Here is a 27,405-nt window from a genome sequence, read left to right on the forward strand (position 1 = left end):
TATGCCATTATTTTATAACAGTGCTATTCTAGTTTTAGAAATTTTTTAAGGGCTTGAAATTATTACAGACATGGTTTTTGTTAATTAAAGATTGACATTTGGGCAGAATTTGTTGAATTGTTCTATAAATCCAGATCCATGTGCACTGAGCATGCCCAGAGCCGTGCCTCACCTGCACTTTGGGATCATCAGCACGGCCCTTTGGCTTTTAAAACAATTCTTGGATGCCTGTGCTCAGAAGTTTGATGGCTTCTAAATAGAATGGTTCAAATATTTCAAAGCACTTGAGATTCCTATAGTGTGAAGCAATTTCAAATTATTGTACTGCAATTAATTTTAAATAACTGAGCACCGCATATGTCTAGGAAGCCCGTTCAGATCCAAATGGAAGCTCTCTAAAAATTGAAATGATTCAATAAATTTAAATCGCTCTCAAGAAATGGGGCGAAGGACTGTAAATCATTTGGTGAGGGGGATAGGCAAATTTTCTCCAAGTGAATCTGAGGGTAGAGACTCTAATTAGATTTTTTATTTTGGGGTTTATGATGATGAAATGTAGGTTAATTTATATTTCCCAGGGATACGAGGGCAGCTCTTGTTGATCCATATGGTTTCTTGTAGCTCTTACATAGGCTGCTTTTTTTTCCTCCTTTCCCAAGATTACAGAAACTTAGCAATCCAACTTTGCACATATTTTTTTTCCATTACAAATATCTTTCCCTCCAAATCTGTATAAAAAGACATGAGAAAAATATTGGTCCACAGCTAGAAATGCCAAGTATATTTTTAAATGCAGCTAAAAAAACGACTGCAGGATTCAAGCATTGTGCAGCATGGAAGCTAAAACGCTTTGTGGAGCTGGGCTGCTCCATGAATATGAATTTTTAGATGCTTAAATCACTGATTCAGGTACAACCTTGTATCTGTAGGTACCAAAGTGGATTATTGCCTGATAGCTGTTCGTTAGCTTAGAGCATGTTCTCTGTCCTTCCCTTACAGATGTATTAGGAAGATGCTATCTCCTGTAGCAAGGCTGCTAAAAATATTGATGCGAGACCTATCGGAAAGTAATGTCATTTCCATTGGCTTCAGCTCAGCTCCAGGAAAATCCGCGTGCCGGTTCCTCCTCCTGCCGCAGCCAAGCGTGGTTGTGTGCGGCTCCCCGCGCCATGCACTTAGCTCTAGGATTACAATTCCTCCCAAGTATCGGAGCCAGAAATTAGGAATTAATGCCCTCGCCGACACTTGCCTGACCCTCCCGTTTTACCCTGTTTCCCAAACAGGAGAAAATAGGGCGGCACAATCCCTCTTGGTGCAAGAGCTCGGTTGGCACTTGCTGTTGGCACGCACGCTTCCCCTGGAGACGTTCGGCACACGGCTCGGGAGGGTCCGGTGCCGGCACCGAGGTGTCCCCTCTCCTCAGGGTGGGCAGAGCCCTTCGCGAGTGCTGCTCTGCCAAGCCAGCCATCGCCATCCGGGGACAAAGCGTCTTTCTGAATTGGCTCCATGTCTGGTGGGTTCTTCCCGGGTGGAGGAGCCACGGAAAGCAAGAGGGGCCCCTCTGCAGGGTCTTCCTTAAGGCCTTACCTTACTTTTAGACAGTTGTCATTATCTTTGTCTAAAGGTCATGGCTAAATTGAATAAAAGGAAAGCTGTGTGTTCCTGTCGATGCACAATGGCAGTATTGACTTTCCTAATCCAGTTTGCTGAGGGGTGAGAGAATTAAATTAGATATCTAAGCACAGAAATTGAGAGCCTTTGAAAACAAAGATAAGGAGACAGCCTGTATTTTCCTTTTCCTGGGAGCTCTGGGCTCAAGATTTTGCAGGTGTGTCATCTGATCCATGGCTTGCATCGATCAAAACTGTGCCAATGCATATTTAATTAGCAAGGGGACCCTGGATGCATTATGGCCATCATCCCTATATTGAATGGACTGTCAGACTTTCTGAATGCCTCCCCACCCCCCCGCTTCGTTGTTTGGGGAGCTTCTGCATTTTGTCTGAGCAGCTAAAAGTTTCTTTGTTTTTAGCTGGTGATGCATACAGCACCACTGAGGAGAATACAAACAAGTAAAGTCCTAAAGTGTTTATTTTGTCTAGGAAAAAGGGCTGAACCAATTTGAATCCTTTGGGCAACGGATTTTTGTATCTCTTGGAATTAAAAAAAAAAAACACAACACAACCCCACAGTTGCATGATGTTTACTTTAAGAATATTTTATTATAACAAATAAAATCTGTGCTGTGGGATTTCTTAAGGAAGCCTTTGATGACAATTTGAATTAAGTCAAAATTAACGTTTGCTACTGCAAAGGAATAAATAGAAAATGTTCCAGAAATGAATCAGTAAGCGGGAATCAAAGGCTGTAAACTGTTTTAGAAACAAACATTTAGAAGTGAATCAAATAGTTGTTTGTAATATCAACGAACAAATATGAGAATACACAGATTCCCCACATTCTAGGCTATCACACGATAGCAGTAAATCATTTATGGGCTTGTGAGAACAAAGAAAGTTGATTTAAAATGAAACCATTTTTGGTACAGCTTTTAGGGTCTCGCAGCCTCTCGGTGAAGTTTCACGTTCTCCTTCCCTACGAGGAGGAAAGTCATCGGCAATCTCTGCGTCCAAAGAAAAGTTAGCCTGGGAGTTGCGGGGATCTTTGTTTGCATCTACCTTGGTACAAAGCCTCCCCAGCAGAGAGAGTGTTGCCTGATAAACAGATGTAATACACAAAGTCTGCTTACAATACCGAGCAACAGACTGTGGGCACATGTTTTGGTCTCATTCAAACTCATCAGCATAGTCTAGCTAGCTGTTTTGTTGCTAGTCTACTTACGGGGTAGCTTAGGAGCGTCTTACTGGTGAAGTAACAAGGAGGGTTTTTGCCACAAAAGTTTTGTGGCAAGGGCTCACGGGAAAATCATTTGCATACATCTTGTTACAAAGGCTGACTACTTCCTGGCTTAGACAAAGTGTTGCCTGATAAACAGACTTAACACACAAATGTCTGTCTGGAATAAACAACAGCAAGCTTTGATTTACATTTCCATTATCAAAGATAATCTCTTTCCCAGTGTACAGGAATTAAGAGTCCTCGCCTTATAAAAAACAAACCCAACCAGGCTGGCACCGCAGGGGTTTTACCACTGCAGAGCCTTATTCGAGAGCAGCAGGGATGGGGTGAACTGTACAGGGGGGTAGAAAATAAAACTGGAAATCTGGTAGGGCTATGTGCCTGTGTGACGGTGAGGAGTATGATAATGAAGCACTTTGAACTCCCTATAAAAGTTGACTTGAAAGCCATGGCTGGAGTTAAACGGAGAGCCAGGCCTTCCTTAAAAGAAATAGTAGTAGCCACCAAACTAGCCGTAAATAATAATTGTAGCATATATGGAGTAAGCCCTATGTGCTCATATTATAATGCATAATGAAGGGAAAGCGAGTGTAAAAGAGCCTCAGTCCTGGTGCTGGTTTCTGTTTGTAAATCCTTTAAGCTCACCACGTAACACTGTATATAAAGGAGCATGATTTAGACTTTTTTCTTTTTTTTCTTCAACATGTATAAATCTTTGGTAGAATCCATGCCCCAAATTATGGATGAAAAATTTATTGCATGAACACAACCCAGCCGTATAAATTTTTTATTACAAATAGGACTCTGAAACTTGAATAAAATATGTCAGTTTATTATACAATATTCCCCACCACCACCACCTAAAACATGATATGAATGGAAAATCGAAGTTGTGAGGTGCTGGGCTGGCCGTGGAGGAGAAGGAGCCGGTGGTATTCAGCTGCAGAGGAGCAGGCTCAGCATGGGCAGCGGCAGCACAGCCCGGCTCATCTGGCATCACCAGCAGTGTTTTTCCTCCACTATGCAGGGATCACCTTTACTGTTTGGAGGATAGATGCATCTGCACCTGAGTTAGCACGCTGGCTGGTAGCGAGAGCTTTACATGGGTAAAAAATAGGCTCAACAGCCATGAATTGAGTTTGTGCAGACAATAAGGCCCGTCCCTGCAGGTCACTGCCACCGCAGGCCTGAAAACACGGCATGTGGAGAAGGTGCGAGCGCCCAAGAAATCATCCCGAGTCTCCCAGGTCAGGTAGCCATGAGGTGGTTCAGCATCGGGAAGTGCCATGACACTCGAAGCGGGCTTTTTTGGTGCATGAGTGTTAACAACTCTTCACCGTCTATGTCACAGTCTACAAAAAAGAACAACATTGTCAGTCTGTTGACATTGGTCCTGTCCACAGGCCAGACTTTCCTGGGAAGGTTTTATTCTTTCCAAACAATGGAGCGCTCCCTTCCAGCTCTCTGAGCTCTGCTTCCACGCAGCCGTCGTGCAGCCCGGCTGGGGCTGTGCTCCTGCTGCAGCTGAAAGGGAAAACTGAGTAATGAAAAGTCCAGAGCTTCCATCCTGGAGTTGCAGGTCCCTGTCTGCTTACGCTTGGAGGTCAGGCAGACCTGGGTCTCGGGTGTAACCTCCTCTGTTGTGCTGGGGTAGCGTATGCGTAAGAAACAGATTCAAAGAGGAATGGAGAATAGAGACATAGTAGGGAATGCTACTTTGGAAAAACTATCCTGTTTTGTTGTTGTTTTCTTTTTTTTCTTTATCCCTTAATCATAGTTGATGCTTAGAAGTACAAAGTAAAATAGCTTCAATGTGCTTTTTATCGTGTTTCCCCATGATTACAGTTGATAGCAGATCCCTTTGAGCTTCTCTTGTCCAATAACCTGAACTCCAGTGTACGTACTCAATACTAACTCCGGCTCCTTCAGGGTTAAGAATTCCAACCACTAACTTTTCTTTAACTAAAAAAGCCCCCAAATAAAACCCATTGTGCTATTCAAGGTTAAGCTTCCTTAAATATAAAACTAGATTCCTTGGTGATTTTTATTTTATTTTTTTTAATCAGCAATCTTAATAGTGGTTCCTCACTATAATATTTCCAACTCCATCTGAAATCATTTAAATCCTCCCCTTAATAACATGCACTTTATTGTAATATACAGATTCTTTGGCTTCCTACCAGCCTTAGCTTAAGGCACCAATGAAACTCGTTGCCGCAGGGGGCCGTGGATTCAAGAGGGGCTCGCATCTACTGTATATTTTGTTTTGTATGTTTTCCAATGGCTCTAATTATTGCAGGTGGTAGAATTTAACAGGCAGTGGTGTTGCTGAAGAAAATAGGCATAAAGTGTATACTGTTTTGCAGAGTGGCTATCAAATATATAGAAAAGAGAAAATCAAATGAATTGTTAAACTGCTCTATAGTAAGTGATTTTATTGATTTAATGCAAATGCTTATGAAAACGATCTTCCATTTATATCAATTATGTATGGGTAAAAATTAATTTATTCCTCCGGTCACCTGTTTGGCTGACTGACTCAGCAGGACACACATTCCCCCTTCCCGGTGTAGCCGAGCCCGCAAACCGCTCCACATCCCCAAAAGTGGAATTTTAAAGTTTCCATGTGCAAAAGCAACAAAAAAGCCCCGACAGGAGTTCCTGCCAAGTGCTGCAAAAGCAGAGAGCGAGCGGTGGAGCCTGAGCAAGACTCTCTCGTCCTAGGCAAGACTGTAAAATACAACGGCTCTGATTTTGCCAATCCCTTAACCATGTGGCGGCACATTTATATGTACCGGATCATCTGCGGCATCTGAATAAAATCAGGGAAGCAAAATTCTGCATATAAACATTTTGGCTAAGTGCCTTAACTCCGTCTTCTTATCTGGGGTTTCCACAAGATGCCACCTTGCATAACAATGCTGAGCATACGCTTGCCCAGTATGTGTTTTCGGTAGCCTCCCGTGATCACAACCGCTGTAGATTGGTTTTAATTCTACCTCATCCTGCGTTTTATTGCCCCGTGCCTGTCCAGGAAGAATAGTGCTTAAAGCCTTTGTTGTCTTTTTTAGAAATTAATATTTAATTTCAGCAGAAGGGGTGGGTTACAGGGAAACCGAATCAGGAAAAACCTTATCGCAGTAGCCAGAGTAATAAAAGAAGAAAGTTAAGATTCAGTATGCAAACAAATGTCCTACGGCCCGTAGGGTCTCTCTTGTGCCACTGGCTTTGGTGTTGGGAAAACAGCGCTCCACGCAAACAAAAGTACTTTGTTCCTCCAAATCCAGGAGCAGCTCCGGCTCCGTGGGCTGCCCACTGGCTGCAGGGCTGGGCTGGGACCACAGTGCCAGGCTGGGGGCTGAGAGCCGCCACGGAGCCCTCGTCCCTCTCCCTGCTTCCCTGGATTCACTCACGTTGCGATAGGAAAACGTCCTTTGAGTCCCATATTTCTGCAGTAACTTTTTCAAATATATAATTTCTTTGTGGAATTCTGATCCTGCTTTAAACATTAAGCCCAAATGCTGATTGAGCCTTGAGGAAAGGAGAAACCTTGAAAAATAACCAAGAGCCTAGAGCCTGCCATGTAAAATGAAATCAAATGTCAATTTTGCATGTTAACTGAATATTTTAGATTCCTAATATTTTACCTTTGTTTCTACCTCTGTGGTACCAGAAACATGAAACTTCCAGCCAAAATCTAGTGTCCAGAATATAACAGCACTATGCACGTTACCCATTAGTCTATCTGCTGTCACCGATTTGAGCTTCAAAGATAACTCAGAAGATCACTATTTAAAACAAAATTGCAAAATAATTTTTTTCACTGGCTTTTATTGGAGAAATTATTAAAAATAATAAATACAAAAGAGAGGAAATGGATTCTGGACACAGGGAGAAACATATCACTCTTTAGGACAATTTCACTGATTTTAAATAGAAGCATCAGGACTGAAGCTTCCTTTGCTAAATATTCTGAATGTTCCTATTCTGAAATTTCATCAGAATTTGTTTTGTGAGCACTTTTTTTTACCTGTGGCTTTTAATTTATACGAGATTGTCCTCTAAGCTTCTGAATGATACCTAATGCATACAGTCAGCAGGTAAAAAAAAATCTGAATATTTAAAATAGGCATTTTCTTTATAGTGCTCTGTGGTAATTAAAATCTTCATTTGCTTAAAAGCAAGGAACCTTTTTAAAGCAATAAATTAGCATTGCTTGACCCAAGGTCACTAGTAGTACTGCTTCTCCCAGCACTATTAATACCTCAAAGAAAAAGAAGGGGTGGTGTTATCAGTCTTGCAATAGAAGTAAGATTTTCAATTTAATCACAGTTAGGTGTCATGACCTTTTGATCTTGCATTGACTTCTCACTGAAATGTGGTCAAATTTCAGACAGCTAATTCCAAACTCTGCAAAGTCAAGGTGAAATCAGAAAATAGGTTTGCCACAGTTGGGGGGTGCTTTTGGTGCAGTAGCAAGTGGTTTCGTTCCTAAGTTTTGTTTCACAGTGAAAACTTTTTATGGGATCCATAAATTCCGGAACAATTTGTAGGGGAAGAAAAAGAATCTTTTTCTGATTGTATTAATTGTGAAAACAGTAATTTGGGGGATTATTTTTATATATTTTTTCACACAGGTAAAGGCACCTTTTTTCCCAATTCATAGGGATAGAAATAATTCAGAAGGAAAACACTATTTGACTAAAGCTTCACCTAAGATTAATTTTTGAACCAAAGAGCGACCATCTTCGCAGAAAGTAGAGTTAATAATGTGTAAAAAATGCAAACCACTCCTATTTACACCCATCCCTTTATAGGTCAGTTTATTATTTTAGGCAAATAAATTGTGTTCCTTGGCGAGTGTTAGCTGGGAGTTTGCAGGACACAGGATTTACGCCGGTCCTAAAGCAGTTCATCCGGGATCTTAGTCTCATTTGTACCGCTGCGACTCAGCGGCCATGCCGTACGTAGCACTGTCAGCACTGTGAAAGTATGACTAAAATCAGCTCTTCTATCAGTTTGGCAGATTTTTGTTCCAGAAAATGCATAGACAACAATCTCCACTTCTCTGTAGTGTTGCTTAGTTACCTTTATATGCCTGCTTGAAAATATGTTTTGAGACTTTACTATGTGTTGGATTAAGGCTCTGGTTTGTATACAACAGAGAGGCTGCATTCGAAAAAACATGTAGGAGAGTAGTTTAAATATGCCTTCTTTAAAAAGAAGGATTCTCAAAGCTTAATTTATGCTAACACACACCCCAAGCACTCTGTGTAGTGCCGTAAACAAGATTCCCTTTTTTTTTTTGGCTAGCAAAATATTACCTGGGCACGGGACTTTTGCATTATCATGTCCTAGTGCAACACTCCTGTCCTTAGTTTGTACTCTCAGCCTTTTGAGGAAGTCTGGCGCCTCTGATCTATTTTCCACAGCAGACCCTGTAATTTTTGGCTGTATTTTATGTTTTTCAGATTCAAGTCAATCTGAAAGTCCCAGCCAGCCAAGTGAAGCTGATATTAAGGACCAGCCAGAAAATGGTAAGTTCTTACCTGCTGCTCCTGCTTTGGGATATTAAAACAGCCCATATTTCTAAAGATTTTTTTTTCCTATGTCTAATAGAAAAAGATTATTCAGAATAATTGGCATGGGATAGCCACAGATAGGTTGTGTACTCTCCTCTTAGTTATAATGCTACTGTTTCACTAACCTAAGGTAGCATTTAGTTCTGGAGAGAGACATTTTTTTCCCTTTTAAAATAATTTTAATTAGGGAGATGCCATTAAAGAGCCTGCTGTATGCAACCCTTATCCTTATTCCTCCATAGCAAAGGCTTTCAATCCCTGGGCCGTGAGTCATGACCCCCTAGGGGCGTGTGCTTCATCGTTTTCATTTTTATCTATGTGCTTTTAACTTCATTTTGTTTATTGATGCTCTCACATGACACACTCAAGTACCTAACTTTCGGTATGTGGCCAGCCATCATTTTAGAGCACAGGATCTCAGACAGTCCCGCCAAACAAAATGGTTGCTTTGAAATATGTTGCTGCAGACCCATTCTCTACGGCAAAAATCTGCTAAACAAAACAGAGCAGCCACTCTCCCAAACATTGTGGTTTCAGGGCAGGACTGCACACCCATAAGCATCCCAGCTGCTCAGGCAGGTACCACTGCAGGACTGATACTGGTGTTGACGGCGTTGCCTCTGTTTTGTCATCGGTGTTCTGTAAAGGTTGTAGATACTACGGGTGAGCAAGTCAGGGAGGCTCAAGTAGCGCTTGTTGCGCCTTCTCCTCTATGTATTCTCAATACCGTTGTTTCAGGTGGCAGCAGTGTGAATTTATTTGGAAGTAGCAGCAGGACTGTGGCTTTTGGGAACATTAATATTCTTTGAAGTGGAAGCAATGGCTTCTACTGAACCAATGGCTTGCTTTGTAAAGGAGCCTGAAGAAACATCTTTCCATAATTTCTGTAGAGACTGTATGTGAAAGAATAAGTACGTGTGTAAGGAAGGGAACAGCTTCTCTTTTCATGTTTAAGTAAGGTAGACCTCAACAATTTTTGTTGCCCCATTGGCAACTGAGTTTTGTTTTACTACTTGTGCTTAGGACTTAGAAATAATGTCTCCCAAAGTGAAAGTGATGATGATTAATAGTTTCTCTTGACTCTTTTTGTACATAACCAGATTTTCTTTTAGTAAGACCTAAATGTAGATGGGGCATCCACTGTACTGGCATCCACTGTGCCTACACGGGAAAGAATTTGTGTGAAGGGTTTATGTCTCCAAAACCTATCACCGTCTCATGTAGAAATATTGTATCTATAATAGCACAACTGTGATTGCCCTTTCACAGAATATCTAACTGCTTTTGCCTCAAATCCCTACAACTGTGTCTGTGCTTAGGGCGTATTTTGGGAACTTTATTAGCAACCAAACAAGCTGCAAGTGGGAGTGAGGTTGTAGGGCTGCGTTCACATCCGGACTGCATTTGGATCAGGGTTTAAACAGCAGATAGAATTAAGGGAAGAAAAAGAGGTTTAGGTACATAAAAACATTTAAAATACCATCACATATCATAGGGCATAGAACATAGGGCTGATTGGGCTGGTAAGATTTTGGCTTTTGGGATTCCTGTATTTTCCTGCCATTGAAATATGAAAGGTTTCATATTTTGATAGATTTTGTGCTGCTCATCTCTAAACATACCATCTTAAAACATTTCTGCTGTCTCTGATCGACAGTGCCTCATTTCCTTTATCAATCCTGTTCACAGAAATTCTAATTTGTAGCCAAAGGATTGCGAGGTTAAGAGAAGAACTGGCTAAACTGTGATTTTTGTTCTGCCAATTCTGCTATAGTTTTTTTTTTATGGTAGGGAATATGTTGCCTATGTTTATTAAATCATATTTTAATTTAGAAAGTATTAGGCACCGAGCATGTTGTTATTTCGTATTTAGATAATACTCTTTCACAGCTATTAAACCACAGTTCTTCTTACCCTGCAGATTCTTAGTCTTAAGAAAGCCTGTTACTCAACAACCGCCCCAAAAAGCAGCAATGTCAGTGTTTAATAATGTAAAATCTGTAAGAGCTTAGTGAAATGAAATCTCTCTGATTCGGAGCCTGAGTCTTCCTTGTAAAACAAGCTTTTAGTGAATTCTTGGAACTTTACTGGTGACCTGCAAAAGGTACTTTTTATTTTTTTGATAAACAGGAAAAGGATTTTTCTTTTTCTCTTTTACTAAAGGGTATTTTTCCCCACCACAGCAGAACCCTCCCAACCGATTCCGCACCTTTTGCAGTGCCTGTGTGGGAGATTTTCCTTTACAAATGCCTCTAACACAGTCTGTTGGCCCTAAAGGGGTTGCTGCCCCTGGGCAGACGCTGAGCTCATTCTCAGCACACAGAGCCCCCCAGCTCGCAGTGTACCCAGTGTGTAGATCAACACAGATCTGCAGCTCTTATCTACTGAACGTGAGGATGAAAGCAAAACTGCAGGCTTTAGAAAATGAAAAACTGCACGCACAGGAACGGACACAATAAATCATATTAACTGCGTTGTTCTACACTTGCTGTAGACCCACTTCCACAGGGCCTGATCCAAATCCCTCTGGAGTCAATGGGAGTCTTGTAATTGATTTTACTGAGAGTGGGAATGAGCCCACACAGAGAGGAGGAGGGTTTTTTTAAATGAAAGAAAAATAGTATTGTGCATAATCTTATTCCCACTGATGCTGACAGTGGAATGACCAGATTGAGGGCAGATTTGGAATCATTTTGCATGTGTTTGTGGAAGGCACAAAGGAGTGTATCGATTAAGTACTACCTTTTACATGCATGCATTCCTTCATTTTGAAATAATAAATCTTTAAAGGCCTTGTGAGGGTTATACAGCCTCTCTACTTGCCTGTTAATATCCTTTCTGTTCCACTCCATAAATTCTAGAGCTATTTATTATACACATATATTTTGCATACCTTGAGTAATGTAAGTTCGAAAGGGTCAACTATACAGCCCTGGAAAAGAAGGCCTCCAACTATAGATTTTAATTTATCATTCTAAATTGTATGTGTTATTTTGGGAAGCCTGTATGTCTAACCTTCATTAAAGTGAAGTTCATGGGAAAAAAAGCTTTTCTTTCTGAAGGCCCCTCCTTTTTTCTAGTGAGCTTTACAGTTGCATTTTCTGGTGGAGAGTCATTGCAGGGAGAGAAGATGGTGACATCTGCTCTCACGGGTGGCTTTAACACCAACTCTAGCCTGTTCATCAGCCTTCGTTGAGCCAGAATAGTTTCCAGGCAGTCACTTTCCTGATCACTACTGCAAAAATTTATACAAATATTAAGCATTGAATATCTTTTTCAAGAGAGAGGTATCCAGAGTGATGGTCATGAAAAGCAAATATGGAGGTGAGACAGGACCTGTTCATGCATGCATGGTTCAAGGTCCAGACGTCTTGGCCGAGGACAGGGATAAAGCTAACATGGAACCAGTGCTGCTGCCTCTCAGGTCCGTTAGAATGGGAAAGAACCTCTTGGGGAGATGAAGAAACCCCAGAATTTGTCTGTTTGTGATGTGGGTGAGAAAATTTGCATGAGGGATGATGAAAGAGGCCAGCAACTTCATTTGAAAGGCAGGAGCATGTTCCGATGTCCTGATATTTTGCTCAGATGAGGGGTTTTTTCTGACCAGCTGGGTGGAACACCCCGTGTGGAAAATTCCCCACTTTTGTAGTTGCCTAATGGTATGTAAAAGCTTCATTTCAGTTGGCACCGCAAAGTGATTTTGCAATTCATCCAATCAAAAAAAGGTTATTGATTTTAAAAGCTTGTTAAATGCACTGGTTTGATGGTGTCTCTTATAAACAAACTAGTTTTCAGTGTACTGAGGATGACAAAATGGCTAGTCTGATGTAGTGAAGTGACTGCGTGCCTGGGGATCAGGAACAACTGAATTCCCGGCTCAGCACTGCCGTGGACTCTCTCTAGGGCTTTAATTCTCACTTTCAGGCGTGGAAACAGCTATCAGATAGATTTTCTTTTTTGTCAGTAGGATTATTTTAAACTTTTGTAGGAAAACTTTTCAGTCTTTTTGTCTGCAGAGTGGGGATATTTGTGATTGTAGCTTTCAGAGATTTATTGACTATTAACAGTCAAATCCTGCTCTGCTCCATCAGGAGTTTAACTGGAGAGAGGCAGGGAGTTAATAATTGTGGTACAGCACTGGGTTGCTGCTGTCAATAAATGAATGTCAGACATCCACCCGGCGATGTTTGTGTTTGATGTGGTAGTACTGGGGAATTAATAACTGCAGCGTAAAGGTACACACGCAGTGTACTGTGTGCTGTGTGCAGCAGAAGAATGCTGTGTCATTTCCTACACCCCACTGATGGGATTTGATAACTCCAAGTTGGGAGCGAACCACTTTAATTGTAGACGAGCAACTTCTTTTTTAAGAAGTTGGTAAATTCTCCCATTTCAAGTGGGCAAGACAGCATTCATCATTACAGCTGAGCACAAACGTGTGCCAAATTCATCGCGCAGTTTCTGTATCTCAAAAATAAGAATGTTTAATGTCCAAACCAAATGCTTTTTAGTTTTAATGTATTCTTGCTGCTTTGAGCTGCAAGTGCCTTAACAGCACTGCAGGAAATGAAAGGCACATTGTTCCTTGTAACATTAAGGGGGAAAAAAAAGGGAAAAAAGAAAAACAATGATGTACCGTAACTCACAGAACTCGTTTTTCAACCCGGCTGTAATTACACTGGACTTGTAAATATCATCTGTGAATTCCTTGCTTAAGTAGGGCTGGACTTGAGTATTAAACCTTAAAAAAAATGTTCAAGTATATGCTTACTTTTCCATGCCTAAAAACATAAAGGAAGAAATGATGGTCCTCAAGAAAGAGAAGGCAATAGTGGGGACATATGCAAAGAGAAGTTTCCTTTTCTCCTTCTCTAGGCAAGGCTGGTCATGGCAGGCATAATGCAGCTTTGGCTGCAAGAAGGAGGGGGCTATGTGCAACCTGGTAAAACGCAAGAGCAGCTTGTGGAAAGACCTCTCTGCCTTAACTAACAGGCTGCAGAGTCCAGCCCCTTGCTGTGTGTTTTCTTTCTGGTCCCAAAAGCTGGCATTCCTGTTCCGTGCAGTGGTGTAGCTTCAGGCAGTGGAAGTGGTGCCTACCTGGCCCAAGGGGTAGGCACTCCTCTTAGATGCTGAGTTCACTGTTCAAACCCTCTTCTCAAGCTGACATGGGCAAAAAATATAAACTGTTCTTTGTGGTTGTCCCCATCTCTCAACTACATTTTAAATTAAAAGGTAGCTGAGAGATCTCCAATTCATTTTTAACTAGTAGAAACGTTCTGCCTTCCAAGGCCATCCCTTCTCCTCAGGCCATGCCTGACCTCCCATCTCTGCTACTTCAGGAGGAGGCCAGCTGCCTCATGGGCTCTCTCAGCTGTGACTGAACATGATGCCAACCAGCTTTACACTTACTCACCAGGGAGGTGCTTGCAAGTGCAGCAGCAATTGAGGTATCTGAAGGGTCAATTGTCCTTGGATAGACCCTGTAATTCCCACCTGAGGAGTGCACAGGGATGAGCGGTTCTCTGAACACACAATGCTGAAACTGGTACTGTTAGAAAGTGCATCATCTCAGATGATGAACATCCCTGAAGCACCTCCTTTGCAGCAGAAAACCAAGCCTTAAAGAGGAGTTTTCTATCAGTTAGAGTTGCAAACATGGTAATACAATAATGGCAGCTTTTATTAGTGTTCTTGTTCATGGGATCATTTGCATCCGAATCTTATAAATGCAAGAAGACTCTCCTCTCTTGTTTACAGAGCAACACTGAGAAGTTATCACAGCCTGAGGGACTAATCTAAAATTAACTTTGCTTCAGAAAAAGCCTTAAGAAAAAAAAAAAAAACCCTTAGCATTTTCAATAAGGAATCTCATAGCTGGCGCTGAAGTCAAAGCTCCTGGTAATGTCAGCTTGTTTGCACCTTTGTAACTTGCCAGGACCAAATTCTGAGCAGATTTGCACCCTTATGGATCGCATTGTCTGCCGGGAACAGCACTAAGGAACTTTGTCCAGGCTGAAAGCTGTGGCCAAGCAGGAGAGCTGTGAAAGGGCTGGTCTGAGGGCTGGGCAGCATCGGCTGTTGACTTTGACAGGACCCATCAGCTGATGAAGGGCTGATGAGTCCAACCTATGCTTCATCACCCCCTGAAAGAGAGTGCATGTAGGCAGTTCTGAGAGCCAGCATTTCCCAAGGAAACAAAAGCAGATACGTCTGGTTATAAATTTAACTTAAGTGTGATTTAGTCTTGCATTTTTTTCATCTCATTTCAATACAGATACATCCCAACAAGAACTAGAAATACAGTTTTTTAACCATAGTAGTCTAGATCTGAAACTTTGCAGCATCCAGCTGTATTTCCCAGCCAGTTTTATGACTGTCACAAAGAAGCATCTGAATAATTAGGGAAGAAAACACCATTTTTTTCTGTATTTTACCATATTTTCATTGAGATTCGCGCTCAAAGTCAAATGTTTTTGTGTCCCAGATTGTGAGGCACAGTTACACCATTTCCAGGATTTCGCAGGTCCTCTGCTAGCTCAGGATTTAGCCTGCTTATCAGTAGCTGGCACTCTCTTGAGGGGACCCTGTGATGGCAACAGCGAAGAGTGTTGACTGTCAGTCGGGTGAGATACACGGTCATCAATCAGGGTCAGTTCTGCAGCCTCTGCTGGGGCCAAGTGGAGAGCCTTTCTCTCCAGAGACCCGCAGCGTTTGAGACTTGAGGATTGACAGAGGACTTCAGTTTTCACTGCTGCTAACCATTAACCTTCACAAGCAAAGCATTCCCACAAAAAACTCATCCAAGGCGAGTATGACAGGAAATATTCAAAGCATGAAATGAATGCTTATAGCATGACAAAGCAGGGCTTGAAAGACATGAAACGTTCATTACGCTCAGAGTGACTGAATGTTGAAAAGGAAAGGAGAAATCAAAATGTGGCTAGAGTATATATTTTTATTTCTCCATATGTGTGTATAGGAAAAAGGCGGTGAACCTTTCCAGTGGATAAGGTGCATAAATACAGCTGTGATTATTCTAAGTCATTTCAAAATACGTTTTTTGTTCTCTTGCTCCGTTTCATTCCTTCCAGCATATATTTATCCATGAGATAACAGGAAGGGCCATCTACAGGGCAGCTTGGAAACGGGTTGGCTGGGAGCCCCCTCCTTGGAAGCTCCTGTGCCTTGTGTGTTGAGAGGTGTCTCAGTGCTTATTTGAACCAGAACTCCTGGGGTCCTGGGAAGGGTGGCTGGAGCCATGAGCACGCTCCAGTTTTCTCTACAACCAGGGGGGGATTTTGTATGTCTTCTTGAGAGACTTGCTTTTTAATTAACATCTGAGAGCTGAGTTACATCAGAGTAATTGCTACCGCCGGAGCAGACCACAGGCTGAAGGATGCTTTGGAATGCCCACCAAGAAGCTGGGCACTTAGGGATGGAAGTTTATTTGTGGTATGGGCATCATTTTAATTTGCTGTCCAGTAGAGAGGGGAGTTTATTAGTGGGAAGAGAATGTGATGCCAAGGCCTAACTTGCAAAACAAAACCCCCAACCTATCTATTTGTCTTTCGATGTAAGAATTTCCTAATGCCTGTAATGTAAGACAAAGGGAAAAATTGACTTGCAGGAAAATTGCCTTCCACAATAACCAAGAAAAAAACCCACAGAACGCCCACACCAGAGCAGCATGATCCAAAATGTGAACTTTTTACGCCTCCCCAACCTTCTAGGTTAGGCTTCCAACCAAGTGATCTTTTATTATCACCATGATATACCCTTGACATAATTTGGCGCAGTAAAGCTTCTTCTGCTGAACTCGTGATTTCATTTACTAGATCTGATGAAAGTTCTGTGAACCATGGGAAAATGTGATAATTAGTAGTTTAATTCTTTTAGGGTGTGCTTATTAATTGAAAAGGGTTGAACTATAAATACAGGGCCTGTGGATAAAAGCACACTCTGAAATCAGTCGCTTATCCCAAGTATTCATTACTTCACATCTATTTAGGTAGCGCCTCTTTGCAGCAGTGCCAGTCGGCTGTTGAAGTGAGTGGGAGCTCTCCACTCAGACATCGCAACAGCAAACTCTCTTGCGATTGGAAGTGCTGCCTGGCCAAAATTTAGCCCTCTGTGGTCAGGCCGCTGGAAGTTAAAAGTGAGTGCTGGGAGCTGTGCCCTGCAGAGGAGCGCTGGCTTTCGCTGTGCAAGCTGCAGGGGACAGAAGGGACTGACGGCAGGCTGCTCGGCCCCGGCAGCCAAGGGGGAGCGTCTTTCCTCTGCTCAGCAAGTCCACCCAGAGCATCAGAGGTCCCCCAAGATGCCAGCCTGGTGCTTCAGGGCAAACTGTATTTTTACTCCTATTTACACACTTATCCTCCACCATATCCAAGGCCGTCAGCACCTAACCCTTTGCTGCTTCAGGCAGAGCTTGGTTCATTGTAGTGGTAGGATAAGGGGGAATAGTTTTAAACCTGCCAGAGGGGAGATTTAGAGTAGACATTGGGAAGAAGTTCTTCCCTGTGAGGGTGCTGAGGTGCTGGCGCAGGGTGCCCAGAGAAGCTGTGGCTGCCCCATCCCTGGCAGTGTTCAAGGCCAGGTTGGACACAGGGGCTTGGAGCAACCTGCTCTAGTGGAAGGTGTCCCTGCCCGTGGCACGGGGTTGGAGCTGGATGAGCTTTAAGGTCCCTTCTAACCCAAACCAGTCTGGGATTCTGTGGTTTGGATGAGAATGTCGGAGGGTAGCGCGGGGCCACTGCCGAGAGCTGCGATAAGGGATCGTGCATTCTCACGTGTTCTTTTGTTCTGACTTCCTGACCGACACAGGAGGTACTCTGTTGACTCTAGGCCTTTCCAAATACGTATGTATACTATGAAAATGTATATTGTTATTTCACACCTTCCTCTGGTTTCTGCATGTGGTGTAGTGCCTGGATGAATCATACCTGAGTTTACAGGTAGAAGGTGATTTTCCCTCACATGGATTCTAACCTTCATATTTATAGTTGGTTTGCACACTTAGGAAAAAAATCTATGTATTGTGGCTGCCCCATCCCTGGCAGTGTTCAAGGTCAGGCTGGACACAGGGGCTTGGAGCAACCTGCTCTAGTGGAAGGTGTCCCTGCCCGTGGCAGGGGGTTGGAACTGGATGAGCTTTACGGTCCCTTCCAACTGTCCTGGGTTCAGCTATGGCAGTCATTTTTCTCCTTCTTAGTAGCTGGTGCAGTGCTGTGTTTTTTAACTTTCAGCCTGGGAAACTCAAATCATTCTGGGATTCCATGATTCTGCAGCTGCATGTTGTGCAGATTCATGGGCTAATCAGGTGCTTTCCAAGTAGCCTTAATTTTTTAAGTCTGAAGTTGTGTACATGAACACAGAAGTGCACATAAAGAGCAATGCTCAGCTCCTGTATGCTGGACTGTTGCTGTTGTCAAGGGAGGACAGCTTGCTGATACCAGACTCCCAGAAAAAGCCTCATCACTTCTATAGATACTAATTCTTAGTTGCAGGTACTACTTTTTAATGGCAGAAGTTGCCAGATAGGAAATGGAAAGCCAGTTTAGGGTGAGACTCACAGAGCTGTGAGAATAAAATCCCCTTGGAAGCCTGGCCGTAGTGTGAGTGAAATGGAAAAGTACCAGATCCGTTTCTTGGAAAGTGAGAAGGAGACTTTTATTTGCAATGGTTTGCAAATATTTTCCCAGGAGTGCTGTGGCAAAAGGGGGCAGGAGGAAGGTGAGGCGGGTGAGCCACGCTTGTAAACACACTCCTTCAGCTCTGCCATTGTTATCTGGCACACAAAGGGCACTGCAAGTTGTTTACAGCAGTTCATGTTATTTCTTTCTGCTCCTTTTTGTCCCCTCAGTGCCCTGTCTTCACTTATACAACTTTTTTAATGGGCTGTGGTAGTGTCCGGATAGATTTTGGTGGTGGGGTGGTGGAAAGGTGCTGGTTGATTAAATGTGCTGCTTACACTGTGCGTTTCACGTCTGCTGTCTGAACATTTTTTTGTTAACCACTGTTGCAACTGAAGAAAATGCTGAAGTTTGACAGTTGGGAGTTACTGCTGAGTATGTGCTGTAAACTATATCATCCCTCTGCCTTCTCTCTTTCTCCCCCTCCTGCTGAAACCAAATGATTTATAAAATGCCTTCACATTCTTGAGTGAGTTCACACTATCACCTCCAGGCACTGCACTGAGGAGTCTTAGGAGTGGATGGGAAACACACATCTGATAGCTGGTATTTTTCTCTGAAAAGGAAAAAAAAAAAGAAAGAAAAAAAGAAAAAGAAAGAAAAAAAAAAAAAAGGCTGATTAAATTTAAAGGAGAAAAGTTTCCAGCTGTGCCACGGAGTAAATCTGTAGTCAGTGAAGCACTTGCTAGTAAACAAGAGATGTACATGGTTATAGTGGGGTTTTATTATTACACACTGCCATTGTTTTCCATTTCATAAGATTGAATTAATGCAATCATTTTAGAGTGCCTCTAATCATTACCTCCCACCCTTCCTCACTCTCCTTGAAGCGAGGGGACCTGCTGCAAGCCGCACTCTGGGATGAGAAGCCAGCACCTCGCTCCTCACACAGGAGGCACAAGAAATGATGGGACTGCTACAGGGGATCCAAATATATCTCTTCTCTCCCTATGGCCTTTACAGAACACATGGCTGGCACCCCAACCCGTGACCGTGGTGTGCCCTCCCATGGGCTCACTGCCATGTCACTCCCCAGCAGTGTCCCTCTCTGCAGTGTCCACCCACTGCAGCGCTGCATGACAGCAGGAGAATCATAGAGTCCCAGACTGGTTTGTGTTGGAAGGGACCTTTAAGCTTATCCAGCTCCAACCCCTGCCACGGACAGGGACACCTTCCACTAGAGCAGGTTGCTCCAAGCCCCTGTGTCCAACCTGGCCTTGAGCACTGCCAGGGATGGTCATTCACCCAGTGCCTCACCACTGTCACCGGGTGAGCCAGGACACGGGCCGGCAGTCCCCTACCAGCCAGGCACAAGGATGTCAATCAATCAGCACCATCTTCCAGACCATAGTGGGTCACACTGTTTGCTGGCCTTTCTTCTCTGGGGATGGTAAGGGAGGAATAGTTATGTAGCTTGTAACACTCGCTCACAGGGTATCTAGACCTCTGTCCCTGTTATTTTTCTACTTACCCTTAAAATCTTACCTGTAACAGAAGGCTCTTTGACAGCTGCATCCCCATCTGAAAACCTGCTGGTGTTTGGAGGGTGTCCCCACCTGACCAGCTTTGCAGTGCGGGACCCCTGCAATTTTCCCACATGCTGTATACCTCAGAGTCCTTAAAAATCAGGGAATTTGCTTTCAGGAAGTTTCCAATAGCAGAATGCAGAGAGCTATCCGCATCCCCCACGCCATGCAGAGGGGAGCCAATTTTATCGTACAGCGGAGCATGCCGTAGCTTGAGCTGCAGGAGGAAAGGAAGAGGTGGGAAGCAGGAGAGGATGGAGGGCAGCTTGATGGCTATGGTTTTGAGGCAGTAGGGGAACCCCACAGATTTGGGGAAGGGAAGGCTTAGAGCAGTGCCATGGTAATGGCCCAGAGCTTAATTTAAAGCAATAATAAAAGGGATGAAAAGGATATGACAGCTTGAGCAAAGAGCTAAGGAATGAGGCAGCCCAGTATTGGTGAATCCAGATTTCTGCCTCGCATGGACATGAAAGATGCATTTGCAGTAGGACTGGGAGTCGTCCACTATTAGGAAAGAGAAGTGAAGATCATCCTGTGTACAATATAAATGTAAGTTGTTATTACTACTATTGCTATGTCAGCCGTAAACTGTTCCCACGAGAACAGAGATGCAACATCATTGAAAAAGAATGTCTTACTGTGAAATGGGCAGCAGAAACACTGTGGCATTATCTGCCGGGTAGTGAATTTACCTTGGTGACAGATCATTATCCCCTCCTGTAAATGAACCAGATGAAGGACAGGGACGCAAGGATAACTCAGCAATCCTTGTGGTTTACAGTCTTCTGAATTGAAACAAACAAAAATAGCCAGATATAAATGTAAGGGTAAAGAAGCATGGCATGTCAGGAGAGATTGCCTGTGGCAAGATATGGGGAGGAAAGCAAATTTTCTTTCAGGTCTAGGCTAACGTGGTATATAGACTAAGGCTTGGACTTCATCCCACCTAACATTAGGCATTAAAACAAGACACCGGCTATGAATCTAAAATCCTCACTCTTCCTCTATAATCAGTGGAGCTACTGGGTCTTTGGGGAATTTGTTGAACCTCAAGGAGCTCTAAAACACAAGATGTTTCAGGTTAATGCTGTAATTGCTGTGGACCTGAGATTCTGCTGCTAGAGGAAGTCACCCACCCTTCTCCTGCTCATCCTGAAAAGCCAGAGTAGGCAAAGAAAGACTCTGCTGCAAGGGCAAAGGTGGATCAAGCAGGGCACATTGACTTAGTTGTATGCTTTTTTTGGGGTAGAAGAGTGGACAGTTGCATCTGCTGCCCACATGTACTTTCTTCCCTTTCTGTTTTTCTCTTGACTTCTACAAAATGGGAGTTTCTCAGATAAATTATCATTTTAGAGAAGTGTTTATGTGCTCTGTGCAAGAATGTGTCTAGGGATGGGCATACTGGCAGCAAGAACTTCCTCCTCAACTCGTCCAGTGAAGTTTTGTTCTAAACTGCCCAAATGAAGCCATTACTCAAAAGTAAAAATGTTCTGTTCCATTTCTTGTTTTCATTCTTTCATGTGTCTGGGGACTAAACTGCTGTGAACAAGAGCCCATTCTCACAGGATGCCTTGCCTAATTTTGCAGACAAGAGAGGGTCAGCTATTCCAATTACGAGGAGATAAGAATCTGAAATGTTGGGATCACATCCATCCTGAGTTGAACTCTGAGGCTTCCAAAATCCATCCGTCATTATTTTTCCTTTTATTTCTGTATCTCAGTAATGCAGGCAAAGAAGAAACAGAGATGAAATGGATGTTTATGCATTATAAACCATAATGGATGGCTTTCCTTTTTACCTGAGTTGCTTTAGTTTAATGTGAAGGTCCTCATGAGTGGAATTCCTTTTCCATTGGCATTTTTTTTGCTCGACTGCCACTCATCAGCAACAGGTCTTCATGTGAAGTCAGTCACAGCACAAAGTCTCATGATTTACATGCAGAGTGCTGTTAGAACAAGCCTGATGGCTGTCACAGGGCAGGTGGACCAGGCTGCTAAGCATGGTCCGGAATATGAAGCCATGGCCCCTGTAGTATCTTCAGACTGTCTTAAATAATACACACAGATAAGGCATCTGACATAGGGGATCTACTGCCATATTTTTGCACCCCTGTGTATCACACAATGCCACACAAGACTGATTTCTGGAGACAAGAGGGCCTAGGGAGCCAAGTCTTCTACCATAGAGAGAAGGCTGCATAGTCTTAGCTGGCAAACCCAGCCTCTAGCAAGAGATTCATCTCAGGTCTTCACCTTTATATCAGAAGTATGTCTTAAGTTGCCAAAGGCAGCCTCTTGGAGTGAGACATTCCACCATTGACATCTTAGTTCCTTGAGGCACCTCCTCTGGAACCACCATATCTGCCACACATGGGATGAGCACATGAAATCGGATAAAGACTAAGAAGGTCCCTCTCTGCCCCTTCCGTTTACTTTGTTAATCTTGAATCCCTCACAATACACTCACAATTAGTGAACTCTGAGGCCCTCTTTGGGCAGATTACACAGAGAAAATAAAGTCAGTCCATGTTCTGGCCTGACCTTGGCCTGAACCTGAGAAAGTGAATGCCCCAATCACACCAACATGTGTCTGTAGAAGTACAGTAAACACAAACTGGGGTCACCGGCCCTCTCTGTTGTACAGTCCCAGGCCAGGAGTCTAGAGTTTTGGGCTGTCAGCCCAAGTACTTGTTAATAAATGTCCATTCTTAGTCCATAAAGGAATGTAGACAGGGCATCCTGCCCTGCAAAACACAAACCTAGAATAAAACAGAAAGAAAGCCTCAGTCATCATGCAGATGTTCCACATCCAGCAGTCTTTTCCCACTGGATTTATGCTGTTAGTTTGGGACGTGGCTGGGGGAATGATCCACTAATACATTCTGGGTTCTGCTCCGCTGCCTGTAGGTGTAGTTGCCTGCCTAAGCTCGTGTGCATCAGTCCTTGGGAAGTCAGTTGATAAGTCTGGGGGGCTTCCTCCTCAACACTTGCAAGAGGCAGAGGCCAGGCAGAAGAGCCTGTGTCACACAGTGTTGCTTCTAGGAGGGTGCAGTTCTTTGTGTGTGCATCTTCACGCTCCCAGTGGAGTCAGTCAGAAGCAGATGAGGGGGTGACATGTTCCTTGTGGCCACTCGTTGGTACCTTTGCTAGTTCTTCTCTGGAGGTGTCCTATGTAACTCAGGTGAAGTTGGTGCAGACCTTGGTGGCCACCCAGAGATTCAGTGCTCAGACAAAGTGCTTTTGTTCTCTGCTAGCAGGCAACAAGGACAACCCCTTCAGTTCCCAGCCCTTGGCAGGCAGCACCTCTCTGGAGAGGGTGATGCTACACTGGGTGTCACTCTGTTGTCTGGACAGGAGTTGTAAGCCCAGACTTGTTGGGCATATGGTATTTGGCGACAGTGGCCTAATCTGCATCCATAAGCATCAAGTTTTGTTCTCTAGGTCTTGTGCAACTTGACATGTCCATAGACAAGCATTACTGTGTGCTTCCAGACCCATCCTTTTCTATCTATCTTCTCTGCCGCCAGTATATCCAACTTTATTCCAGAGACATACCTTGGTACCCTGCTGGAGAAAAGCTCATGAGGTTCCCCCCATCTTCCATGTAGGGATCTCTGAAGGTGGCCCTAACGGAACTCCACGAGTGCTGTGATGTGGACAGTCAATGACAGAGCGTACATGTGTTGTCATGGCCTGACTTAGCAGACAGTCTCTTCCCTCCCCAGCCACAGGGATAACTGACATGTAAACTTTGTGAAAGTCAGTCTACTTGGGACTAAAAGTTAGGAGATTATTGTTCTATATAAAGAACAGACTTTGTATCAGCAGCCTTTTGGAGAGAAAACTCCAAGCAGTACAATGGGAAGGACAATAGGTAAACAGAGTAATGTGATTCGCATGGGGTTTATTGTGAATTAAAGTTTGCTCACCAGTGGTGTCAGCAGAGGAGGTGTAAGAAGCAACTGTGAAGGGAGAGAAAAGCCCGTGGGGAAAGGTGGAGCTGTCTGATCCTTGTGACTTGGCTTCCATGCCCAGCATCCTTATTTTCCCGTCACATTTATATTATCTAATCTTCAGCAGATATTTCTACAGCTTCCATTATCGTGGTGTCCAGCCACAGTCTTTTAAAAGTGCCTTGGTGTGAAGGGACAGTAGTGCCAGGAAGGGAGGATGAGAGGAAACAGCTGATGAAGTCACCGGGGTTTGTGTCCATATCACCCAGCAAAGTGGGCAGGAAAGCTGCCCATCCTCGCCTGACCCTGGCCCCACCAGCTCCTCCTGGATGCTGGGCTTTTCTAGAGAATTCTGCCACATGCTCTGAATACCTGGATTATTCCTATAACCATAAACTAACATGCTAATTAAAAAAAACAAACCCGACACCCCTTTTCATAGTCCCCAAATTCCATGTCCACAGGCTTGAGGCTCCACCAGTTCAGCCCTAAGCTGTCTGCAGAGTAACCTTGGAGGCTACACTTGGAGCTACCACCAGCCGAGGGAGGGTTTTATAGATCCTAAAATAATTACAGCATCGCTGAATCGAGTTGTATAATTCCTTGGCAATATACTAATTAAAACTAGATATTTACACACAACGCTTATTTAAACTTAAGACTTATTTAAAAGAACCTGCAGACCTTCTAATAACTATATATCATGGCTTTATTGAGGACCCTGTTTTTCATGTAGATTGAATTCTCCAGCACTGTTATTAACATAAACGAGCCCACGGCTTTATGTTTGGGACTGAATCCTTCCAGGGCATCTGAATCATCCTGCTATTTCATTTCACCATCTAAAAATTGTTTTTAAAATACTACATTTTATTTAACTTGCTGTATTATGGCAATTAGAGGTCGCTCTGTGTTTACTAGGGACAGAGAGTCCAGCAGAGCTGAATGTTTTAATGTGATGAATAGTGTTAGGAGCTCAAAGGAAAGTCAGATGCGTGTCGACACTTATCAAAGCTGTTCTGCTGCTCAGAATGACTGTTCGTGATACTTGTTTCATGATAAACTTCCTCAGAACATGATGTTACTGGAAAAAAAATGATCCACTCTGAGAAACACGCAGGTGACACAGTTGAGTCAGCAGCTTGCAGCAGTGACACAGGCTTACGTGTGTAAAAATCCCCACTGAACTTTTGTCTTCTGCATGCGTATCACAGCCTGAAAATCTGTCGCCACAAAAGCGTCCCGTCTCCTGTGTTCACTTGGTAGCTGTTTATCTTCCTACCACCCCGATGAAGAGGTAGATTCCTGGGCTTACAAGTCTTTAACAGTCACAAAACTTCCCTCTTTCATCAGTAATTCACCGTATAAATGTGAGTGTCTCCAGTGAGCGCTGATACCTTTGGGGAAATGATAAACATGGAAAAAGAACAGACCGCTGTGGAAACCAGAAAATCCTACCTCCCGCACGAGGGGGTTTAATTACTGAAGTTGCAAGCATTTCCCCGTGCACAAGCATCTCGGCATTCATAGGTGGAAAGCACCTCATGCTGTGTTTGAAATATCAACTGGCTTTAAAAGAAGGCTTTGTGCTTCACCATGGACCTTTCTTAGCCTCCTGCAGATGGTCCCTATTGCTGAAAAGAGACATGACTTGTGAGACGGGGAGACCTCCGCGCCGTTTCTTCGCGCTGCTCTAATCCTCCTTTACACCCATAAAGGGCTTCAGTCCTTAAGCCTTTACCCTCTTTCTCCTAAATATTAAAATTATTTTCCTGAGTGTCATACCGTATTAAAGCAGAATGAAAATGGGTTTAACAATTGCTGGCATGGGGCTTCTGTACAGCATGTGTGTCACAAATCATGTCACTTTTCAGCAATAGGGCTGCTGCCAGCGGGAGGCTCAGAAATGCTCATGTTAATCAAAAATTTTAATTTCAAATCAAATTGACAGTTTACACATGGTGAGAAATGCTTCTCACCATGTGATATTTCAGTATGCTACACTGGGCAAAATGGGTGCACTTCCCTGTTAAGAATTTTGACTGCAGTATCTGCAAATTTATGGGTTTCAGTGTATTGGGTATGGTGAGTAGTTGATATAAGGGAGCCCCTTGGAGAATAGGAGACAGAAGGGTTTTCATGCAGCCTGGCACTGGTGAGCCGCTGTTGGCACATGCTGCTGGAGAAATGACAGGTATTCAATAAACATCACTATGGTTAAGAGGAAGATTTAAAGGAGGGAGGGGCTGCAGTGCTATAAACAGGATTTGAAACAAATGTGCTTATTTCAGCCCGTGATTAGTCTGAATGCCGAAGTATTCCACACCAGTTTTTAAATATCCTTACATTTATTTCCACATGGATGTTCTTCACACAATAATATTGATGGCACTAATGCTGTAGCTAAATCCTAATTTGAACTAGTGTAAACCCAAGTAAACTCTGCATGTATGAGGCACGCTCCATCAGCGTGAAGACCAGAACGTGGCTCCATGTCGTGCTTATGGCATGCAGCCCCAGCGTCGGCTCCCACCAGGCCTTACTTGTGCCAGCAGCTTCCTAGAAGAGAGTGGTCAGAATTCAGGAGGCAAATTTCAGTTGATGCTTGATGAGGTACAAGAGAAGTAAAGACGGTTGATGGAGCGTGTGCGATCGGTCCCAGATGAACGAGTCGTAGAAATCGATGTTTTCAGGCTGTACCAGAAAATACGATGCTGACATCAAAAGATGACCAGCTGGAAAGAAATTATCCTTACATTATTCTCCTTAGGAGGTTTTTCAGCTCGCTGGGGGGTCCTGAGGTTAATGCAATGCCTAGCTTGTGCCATTAGGGTTGCACTTTACAAAGGCCTTGCAGGGGGTAAGGCACAGGGACGGCGGGACCCACCTTCTCCTATCTCCCCCTCCATTCTCTTGCAAGGGGAAGAGGGTGGAGGGGATGGTGCCCGTTGCTGGCAGCCTGGGGAGCACCCTGCAGCAGCACATACCATCAGCATTCCCAGGAATAGCAGGGAAACCGGGTGGTTTCTCTGGGCTCATTTGGACACTGAGTCATGCTTTGAACTGCGAAGCCAAACTGGCAATATCACGGCAGACCTTGGAGATCACAGCTGTCATTGCTCTTGTAACCAGGGTTGATAGGAAAATATGAAGATAAATAACTCCTTCGTATTATTATTTTCAGGGAGGCAGGCTTTTCTTTTTATTACTCTTTTTATTGTTGGATGCCATAAATATTCCAGAATGATTATCCCAGGGTAGATTTCATCTCATTTACTTCGAAAGGCTTTTCAGGAGGCACATTATTTTATAAGCTGCCAAATGAGTATGACCATTTATAATGATTTTTTCTTCTTTTCTTTAATATTTGCTGTTTGGATTGAGGACCTGAAACAGAAATATGCTAATTTAAGACATCTGTTGTTTTTCAAGCTATGGGCCCCTATCGGTATTAATGCAGTTTATTTATCAAATTGGGTTTATGGTAGAGAAGGAGATTCTAAATTTTTATCATTATATCAAAAACTGTCTTTGACTGATTTCTCACCCACACGAGCACTGAAAAGTACTCTGCAATGTTAGGAGTCATCAGAAATGAAAAACCACACCAGACATCTTAGATCTTGGAATGGTTTCTGTTGCACAAGGCCCTTACCATGAACTTGCAGGGCTTTAAGTGTTTCAAGAAGACCTTTGTCTTCAAGAGAAAGGAACTATCTATGTGCGCTCTTGGACAAATCCTGACATGATTGATTCCAACCTATGATCAGTTCGTTATCGGTAATAAGTTGCT

At 43.4% G+C, this 27,405-nt stretch overlaps 1 protein-coding gene across 1 annotated transcript in view; it reads left to right on the forward strand.

Annotated features, from left to right (window-relative positions):
• Nucleotides 1-27,405, forward strand: part of NFIA (nuclear factor I A) — a 256,674-nt gene that overhangs the window by 129,406 nt on the left and 99,863 nt on the right. The window contains 1 exon segment of the mRNA XM_030494276.1: nucleotides 8,331-8,396. Within this exon segment, the coding sequence (XP_030350136.1) occupies nucleotides 8,331-8,396 (66 nt within the window).

Source organism: Strigops habroptila, chromosome 8 (assembly GCF_004027225.2).
Source record: "Strigops habroptila isolate Jane chromosome 8, bStrHab1.2.pri, whole genome shotgun sequence".
NCBI classification, from domain to species: domain Eukaryota; kingdom Metazoa; phylum Chordata; class Aves; order Psittaciformes; family Psittacidae; genus Strigops; species Strigops habroptila.